The sequence below is a fragment of the Elephantulus edwardii genome, unplaced genomic scaffold (assembly GCF_000299155.1).
Source record: "Elephantulus edwardii isolate Elephantulus edwardi_28Jun2011 unplaced genomic scaffold, EleEdw1.0 scaffold00304, whole genome shotgun sequence".
NCBI lineage: Eukaryota > Metazoa > Chordata > Mammalia > Macroscelidea > Macroscelididae > Elephantulus > Elephantulus edwardii.
Genome location: NW_006400054.1, coordinates 1,051,796 through 1,060,035, shown reverse-complemented (window position 1 = coordinate 1,060,035; position 8,240 = coordinate 1,051,796). Strand labels below are relative to the sequence as shown.

Sequence of the window (8,240 nt, the reverse complement as noted above, 5' to 3'; positions counted from 1 at the left end):
TGACATCTCAGACTCCTATGGAGAAGACGTGAGTGTCTGTGGGTTTCAGCCATTTTTATTTGGTCTCTGAGAGGCGGGAGGTCAGCGCCTGGTCTGGCTGTCCCCAGGCTGTCCACCTCTCATCTTCTCTCCAGACTGCAGGCCAGACTCTGGCTGTGCTCTTGCCCTGCCTGACCCGAGTCATCCTGTGAGTGTCTGAGCCAGGGCCGGGCTGAGGGGCCTCAGGCCTGTGAGGAGATGAGGGGGCTCCTCTCGTGGGCGGTGGGCGGCTTGCTTCTTTGGGGCGGTATGTACAGGGGCTCGTACGTGCAGAGCGGTCTGTCCCGGCAGCCGGGCAGGAGACACCATGGAAAAGGCACGTGGTTCTGGCCGGAGGAGATGTCCGGCTTCCAGGGCACTGGCTGGGCGTGATGACACATCCTGTGCCGAGGACCAGACGGGCCAAGGACCAGACAGGCCTGGCCACTCTGTCCCCTGTGGCCGCTGGGGCCGGAGTCTGGTTGAGCAGAGGGCAGCTAGCGGTCAGTGACGCCCATGTTTGACCCAGTTCCTGATGGCCCATTTCTGTCCTGAGCACCGCTGCATCACCAGCCGCAGCCCAAAGTGGGCATCCTTGGCCATCTCCACCTCCAGGCACCGGCCTGTGTCCCGGCTGACGATGGGGCCGCCCTGCAGGGGGACAGGTGAGCTCTGGCCTTATGACTTCCAAGACCCCATGCTGGCTGTCACTGAAGACCAGGCCCACTCTTCCCCACCCATCTCCATCTTATTCCCCAGAACCAGAGAGGGGCTTCTCCCAAGGTGCCCACCTAGCTCCCTGACGTGTGGGTGGGGGAGAGAGAGAGAACAGAGCAAAGGAGGGTGGAGAGAGAGAGAGTAGGGAAGAGGAGAAACAGAAACAGAGAAGGCAGAGATAGAGCAGGAGAGAGAATGAGAGGCAGAAAACTGGGAGTGTGTTGGCGGGAAAGAGAGAAGACAGAGAAAACCAAAGCAAGAGAATGAGGGGGAAGGATAAACAGACGAAAGACGGGACAGACAGGAGAGAGGGTGAGAGAAAGGGGAAATGAAAGAAAAGACAGAACAAGAGACAGGAGAGAGAGACAGAGAGGCAGACAGTGTGAGGAAGAGAGGGCGATGGAGGTAGAGAAAGAGCCAGGGAGGGGGGAGGGGGCAGAGGCTGAGCAGGGTGCGGGCTGGGAGGGGGATGTGGGGGTGCAGGCCAGGCCCTACCCACTGACCTGTGTGAAGTCCCACAGCCGCTGGGTGGGCCTGGCCACGTCCTCACACTTCTTGAGGGTGGGTGTGCGGCCCTTGCCGTCGTCCACCAGACACTTGGAGTCAGGCAGGAAGGCGGTGGAGCCCAGCGGGCCCAGCTGCAGGAGGCCCTCGGCGCTGTAACGCACCAGCTATGGGGAGGGTGGGATGTGAGGGGCCTGATCAGGGGCTCCATGGAGACCCCAGCCACAACCCCCTAATCTGCCGTTCTTCACATAGGCTGCTGCCTGGGGCACCACATCCCAATCTTTATACCACCGTGGGCCCCCAAATGCCCCATTGAACCCATTTTATGGATGAGAAGATCAAGGCTTTGGAGGCTCAGTGGTTGGCCCAGAGCCTCCTGAGACCCAGGCTTCCTGGATACTGCAGACTTTACTCTTGGTCTACCAGATTATGTTGCCCTCTGGGGTGAGGAGTCCACTTGGGCCTTGAATTCAGGCCCTTGTGGTATCATCCCAGGATTTCTAGCAACTGGTGGGGGGCATCAGGCTGGGGAGTTGGGGTGCCCACCCCTGTTACCCACTAACAGGAGCACAAGTTGTGGGTGTTCCCACCTGGGAGGACATCCCATGACAGGGGTACAGGATGGCATGGTCATCGTCTTCAGCCCCCTGGTCCAAGCAGTAGCCGCTGGCCTTGCTGTTTCTCACCTACAACCAGAGGCCCCAGAAAAGTTCAGGTCACCCAGTGGACTAAGGTGAAGCTGGGTGACATGACCCTCCCCTCCTCCCACTAGGAGCAGAGGGGCCTTCTCTGAGGCCAGTTGACCCCTGATATCTGGAGGTCCTCTTCAGGAACAAAATTCAACCAATGCTGTCTATGAGGGTCAGGCTAGGGCAGAAGGGGTCCTTCCCAGACTGAAGTACAGACAGGTTGGGACAGCCCCCACCTCCCAGGAAAGTGAGGGCGTGTTGGGGCAGAGACGGGCTGTCTAGAGCAGGCTGTCTAGAGGGGGCTTGGCACCAGCCACTCCAGCCCCTAGGTCACCTGGTGATGGGGACATGGTGAGGCAGAAGCAGGACCTCAGGAAGGTGGTGGGGAGGGGACTTCAGGGTACTGCTGGCAGGGTCCCTCAGGGTGCTAGATGGGAGGGGGGGGCTCTGTCCAGGGGGCTGCTGGCAAGTTCCCTGAGCTGGGACGGGATGTGGGCACTGTGCAGGGTGCTGCTGGGAGGTGTCCTTCAGAGGGAGGCCCCGTGGGGAGGATGCAGACAGAACTCGATGGTCACTCAGGCCTGTTCACTGTTCACACTGTTAGCTAGAGGAAGGGGCTCCCTGTCTCTGTGCCCCTTGCACACACAAACACATGCACTACACATACATACATGCTTGCACACAAACAAATACACATACACACTCACACACAAGTGCAGGCCGTGCCCTGGCCTCAGAGTCTGCATGCCTTTGGCCAGAAATGCAGAAATAACAGTGCAATATGCCAGCTCCTAGCCTCTGGGCACCTTGTGGCTTCTGCCCCTGGCTTGGAACAGTGCCACCCCTCAACGGTGACATCCTAGTGACAGCCCATCGGCAGAGAGTGAGGGAGCCAGTGCTAGCTGGCCAGGACCAGCCCGACCCGACTCCCAGGCCCCTGGGCTCATGAGAATAACTGATGCATGTCCTGGCCCCTGCCTGTCAGGGTAGCTCATTCTGAATCCCTGGTCTAGAGGGGCAGGTTTCTGCAAGGCTGCATTTGGCTATGACCTGGCTTGCTGAGGCTCAATTCAGTTCGTCTGGCTAAGTTGCTGTTATGTAATAGTTGCTAGGTTAGCCTTGGAGGACCAGACCCTGGCACCATGCCACCTTTGTCATTGGAGAGATACAGGCCCCTGGAGACGAGACTGCCCAGGGCAGCACCTCAATCTGTAACCCTTAACAGAATCCCCTTCTGGTCTCTAGTGATCCTGAGGCAAATTTCAGCTTAGCATCTGTGCTTTAGCTAAGGCGTCATCTAGCCTGGCTAACCGAGATGTCATTGCTGTCCCACAGGACCAAACACAGTCATCTAAGCCACTTCCAGCCTAGTTCCTCATGTCCCCCAGGGTGTTGGGACAGGGGATGGGCCTGAGGTGCATAGCCTGCCTGACCAGCCTGCCTGACCCAAGCAGGTGCCGCCGGGCAGAGCGGTACCTCTCCGTACGTGAGGGTGTTGTTGTAGGTCCTCATCTCGGGGTATACGTTCTCCAGGTACCACTTGAAACTCCTGCACTTCAGCCTCTGACGCAAGGCCAGCCTCTCGGACACGTCCCCGAAGTCCACACCGGGGTTCTGCAAGGCCACAAGAGGGGTGTGAGTGGCACATGACGGGCAGAGTCCACACCCCAGGCGTCTGTTCACAATGGGTGCTGCATCCCCGGGCCCTGGAAAGTCCAGGAAAAGCTCTTCCAGACTGAGACCCCGGCTCCTCCATCTGTCTGTCACTTGGGAGACTAGCCTCAGACAGACAGAAGGTCACGGCCATGAACACAGTGAAAGGTCAGCAGGCCAGATGGTCAGGCCCCCTGCAGTCTAAACAGAGGGCCTGCCTTACCCAGTTCCTGGGAGCCTGGGCCAGGACCTTGGAACAGCCAGACCGGGAAGCCTGTTCCTGTTTTACTGGGGCCTCAGGCCACCCTAGATTGGCCATGTCAACAACAGGATTCATGGTGAGGCCGTGGGCCATGCCAGAGTGTCCGCACTGACAGTGGATTTGTGTGTGTGTGGTCTCGGGCCATGCTGGACAGTCTGCCCGGACAATTAATTTTTAGAGCAGCCCTGGGCCACAGCAGGCAGTCTACACCCGCAGTGGACTGATGACAGGGACTTGGGCCATGTCACAGTCTACACCAACGGTAGACACTGACAGTGGACTCATGGTGGAGCCTTGGACCACACTGGACAGTTGTTACCAACAATGGATTTGTGGCGGTGCCTTGGGCAACATCAGACAGTCTACACTGACTGGATTCATGGTGGGGCAGAACCAGCGTTGACCCTGGAGGGGCTGGAAATGAAGGTCAGTCACACAGGTGGTCCACGTGACCAGCACGCGTAATCTTGGGGAGCTCCCCCAGTGGGCGGTGCGACCTCACTGGGAGAGGACTCTGGGGTGCTGGTGCCTGGCCTCCCCGTTCCCTGTTCCTGGGACAGGTCACAGCTGTGAGCATGTGTAGACACTGTTGGTGAGGTCATTCCGGGACACGGAGGATAGTGGACGCTGCTGGCAACGTTGTCCAGGGATGGGAAGAGCACAGGCTTTGGAAGCTGGCTCTGTGTCCCTGATTGTCCTGTTCAGTGGGACAGTGACCTTGCCAACCAACCGAAACAGAAAAATGTAAAAACCCACAAAGAAACTGCACCAGCCCCCCCTGCAGCCCTCCTTCAGGTTCTGAGAGTCTTCACGGGAGGAGAAAACTCATCTCTCTCCCTCGGAGCACCTGGTTGAATTGAACCACTGACCTACCAGTTAGCTCAACAGGGAGGCCCTACCCGTGGAGCAGGTGTCTTGCTTGTCCCATGGACCCCGACATCCAAGAACTTCATCCTGCACGTGTGCTTAGAGACCCTCCCCAGCCCATGAGAACAGAGGCCAAAGGCCCTGACGTGGACCTTGTGGTGCGCACCCAAATCACCATGTGACCCAACAGGGAGGCAGCCCTGAACCTGGGAGGAACTCTGAGGTCAGGAGCCTGAGGCTGACCCTGGAGGCAGCGTCCACCCTCATCCATCCACCCTGGCCCATGGCAGCTCTCTCCTGACCTCCACTTGGGAGGTCCGGCTGGGTCCCTCTGGCTCCCCAGCCCCCTTTCACTTCCCCTCCCCTGGGGCTCACGGTCATGGGGATGTTCCAGGCCATGTACACGTGGGACTTGAAGTCGTCCATCCACACTTCCGCGGCCCGCAGGGCATTGCGCTTGGCGTAGTAGTCAATGTCATTGTTGTAGGGCTTCTTGGTGCGCTCGATGTGGGCCACCCGGGAGCAGGGCAGCACCTCCATGCTGCCGCCACACTGCCACACCTGCAGGGACAGGGCATTGGGTACCCCAGGGGGACAGCCATCCAGGGGTCACCTGGCGCCTGACTGTCCAGGAAGTGGGCACAGGAGGAGTGTCTCTGGAAACCCTGGATAAGTGACAGGGGAGGGTCCCCGGTTCCACCTTCCCTGCGGCCTGTGCTGGCAGCGGTGTGGGGGCCTGGTGGCCCTGCCCACTGCGGGCACAGTTCAGGGGAGAAGGTGCCCCATCTGTGCAGAGTGAAAGGACGGAAGGGGTTAATCTCCCTCTGTCAGCAGCCTCTTCTCATGGCCCCACCTCCCCGCTAACACCACCATCTCATTTAAAGATCTCGTTTGCTCTGCAAACAGTACCCAAACTGCTCTAAATAAACTTACAATCAGAGGGAAAAAGTGCATTTGCTGTACAAACACAGCTTCAAGCCACCCCAAATAAACACGCAGCCGCAGCCAGCTCTGCAGCGTGTTCCTCGACACGGCTCCGCCCGTTCAGAGCCACCGGGGCAGAGGCACCCACTGCTAGCTCAGTTTGTGCGGATTGAAATCAGGTTCGGGATGCCTTTGACCCTGTGGGGGGCTCAGGGGAGCCAGGCTGAGTGCATTAAGAGTTCCACCAGGTCACGGATTATGAAGAGGATGAGCAAAATCTCCACTTAGTCTGGAAACATTCATTCTTCCCTATTCTCCCCGAATCTCATCCAAATGGGAAGAGCAGCACCCTCACATCCCAGACATTCCACACAGGGCTGTCCTGAGACAGGGCACATACACTCCCCTCAGTCCTCATAGGGGCGTCCTGAGGGAGCACCCCCAAGCCCTGTTAGTTTTTACAGCGATGTCCTGAGTCAGTACCTCATGCCCAGACATTTCTCAAAGGGGTGTCTTGAGACAGCACCCCACATGGAGACATCCCTCACATGGGTGTCCTGAAGCAGGATCCCACATGCAGTCAGTCCTCACAGGGCATCCTGAGATAGCACCTCCAAACCCAGCCTGTCCTCACAGGGGTGTCCTGAGCTGCACCCTGCAGTCAGATCAAGACAGCAGCGCCATCCAGGAGCGTCCCTCTCCACTGAGTTAGAGTTAATGACCTTGTAAATCCCCCCCCCCCCGTATTTTGATAGGAGGAACCAATATATTATCTGACTGGCAGAATTACTTCCCGCTGTGTTCCCTGGGAGATTGATGCTTATGCATAGGCGAGAATTTAGCAGGCTTCGCCCGCCCACCACGGCTTTAAGGGAAACAGTTTAACCCCTCTATAAAATCTAGATAAACAATGCAAGTGAATTCTCAACTGGAGGAGATGCCTGGACCACTGGGCCGGGGTGTCTGGTTCCAGGGACCTCTCTCTTCCGGTGGGAGACCCTGGAGACTGGAGCCATTGGAGTGGCCATGAAGCTACAGGACAGTGTCCTGAGCAGGGCTGAGCGGGCACCTGGGCTGCCCTTTGCCAGGCATCTTCTGCAGCCTCTCCACAAGCGGTGCAGGGTCTACTCTGACCTGGCAGCTGGCCTGGAGGTCTGACAAGCCTGGCTGAGGCTGAGAACTCCCCACTCCACATAGCTGCAGATGCCGCTTGCCTCCCCCATGGCTCTGCTCCTGCTCCCCGGGGCCTCAGGCATACAGGCCGCTTCAGCTGCTGAAGCCTCTGGCGGCCCCAGTCCTGTGCAGCCCAACATGTAGCCAAAAGGTGACGTTTAGGGTGCCAGTGATAGAGAATAACTGAGTGCCAGAAAGTTCCAGAAAGACTTGCATGAAGTGGGTGGTGGATGGAAAGCAGAGAGGCTGCCCCTGACTGGACAGGTCAGTGATGGGAAGACTAGTTGTCCATCCCTCTGTGGCCCAACGCCGCCAGCCTGCATCCTGATGCAGAACCAGGAAGGGTCTGGGGTCTCGGTAGAGAACAGGGGAGGAGGCTCGGTGTGATTGTGGGAGCTAGGGGTGGGCAGCGGCCAGATCTAGACTGCAGGTTTTAACAAACAAACAGGTTTCCTCTGTACTGTGGTGAGGGCAGAGTGCCACGGCTGGAGATCCCACATCCGAGCCTGATTAACGGAAAGCTTCACGGCCGGCTCTGTGCCTGGCCTGGCCCGGCGGCCGTGAGGAAGGCCCACTCCGTGAGGAAGGCCCACTCCCGCACAGCCACGGGCCGAGGCCTCCCTCTCGTCCCATCCACGTCTCTCTCTGCAGGAGCCATCGCACTCCAGAGGCGGCGTTTGACTGGATTTAGCTTCGGAAAGGCAAATCCCATTTCCCAGGGCTCAGCTGGGCTCAAGTCATAAATTTTTGACAAGAAAACATCTCTTGCTGGGCTCCCTGAGCCTGATCCACATGCGTTGCCAAAGCCGCCGTGTTTCCGCGCTCAGAGCTGCAGCCGCGGGGTATTCTGAACACGCTCTCATGTTCTGGTTCTTCCATTAGCCTCACCGAGTCCTTGGGCATCTTGGGCAAACAAGGAGTGGTTCTCTGAGGGCAGGTGGGAGACCAGCGGCATCATCTGGAGCTTGTCTGGACCCCCTGACCCAGGTACCTGAGGGTGGGGCCTAGCATCTGTAATTTAACAAGCCCCTTCCCCAGGGACAGTGGTGTTTGCTGACAGCCCTCTACCAAAGGGCACAGAACCCTCTGCCGGACACACCAGGCCCTCCCTGCCTCCCCTTCCCTTCTCTCCATTCCCACTGCCAAGTCCACTCGTAGGACCTCCCAGGCTGGGAATCTTTAGAGGAGAGACTGCCCATCTTTCTCCCTTAGAGTGGCGGGTGGATTTGAACTGCTGACTTCCCCATTAGCAGCTTGACCCATCACAGACTATGCCACTTATTGTTTGTTGTTATGTGCCGTCGAGTCACTTGTGACTCATAGCGACCCTATGTATAAGAGCCCTAAATGCTGCTCTATCCTGTGCCAACCTCATTGTCTCCGACACACTCATTCCCACCACTCCACTTACAGAATCGATCCAACTCATC

General features: G+C 58.1%; 1 protein-coding gene across 1 annotated transcript in view; it reads right to left on the bottom strand.

Moving 5' to 3' along the window:
- Positions 1-520: 520 nt before the first annotated feature.
- The window catches only part of GALNT9 (UDP-N-acetyl-alpha-D-galactosamine:polypeptide N-acetylgalactosaminyltransferase 9 (GalNAc-T9)), a 58,309-nt gene continuing 50,589 nt past the window's right edge, over positions 521-8,240 (bottom strand). Inside the window, exons 7-11 of the mRNA XM_006900974.1 lie at positions 5,089-5,274; positions 3,408-3,545; positions 1,833-1,928; positions 1,239-1,406; positions 521-669 (exon numbers count right to left, since the gene is read on the bottom strand). Of these exons, the coding sequence (XP_006901036.1) occupies positions 523-669; positions 1,239-1,406; positions 1,833-1,928; positions 3,408-3,545; positions 5,089-5,274 (735 nt within the window). The 3' untranslated portion in view covers positions 521-522. The remainder of the gene's footprint in view (positions 670-1,238; positions 1,407-1,832; positions 1,929-3,407; positions 3,546-5,088; positions 5,275-8,240) is intronic.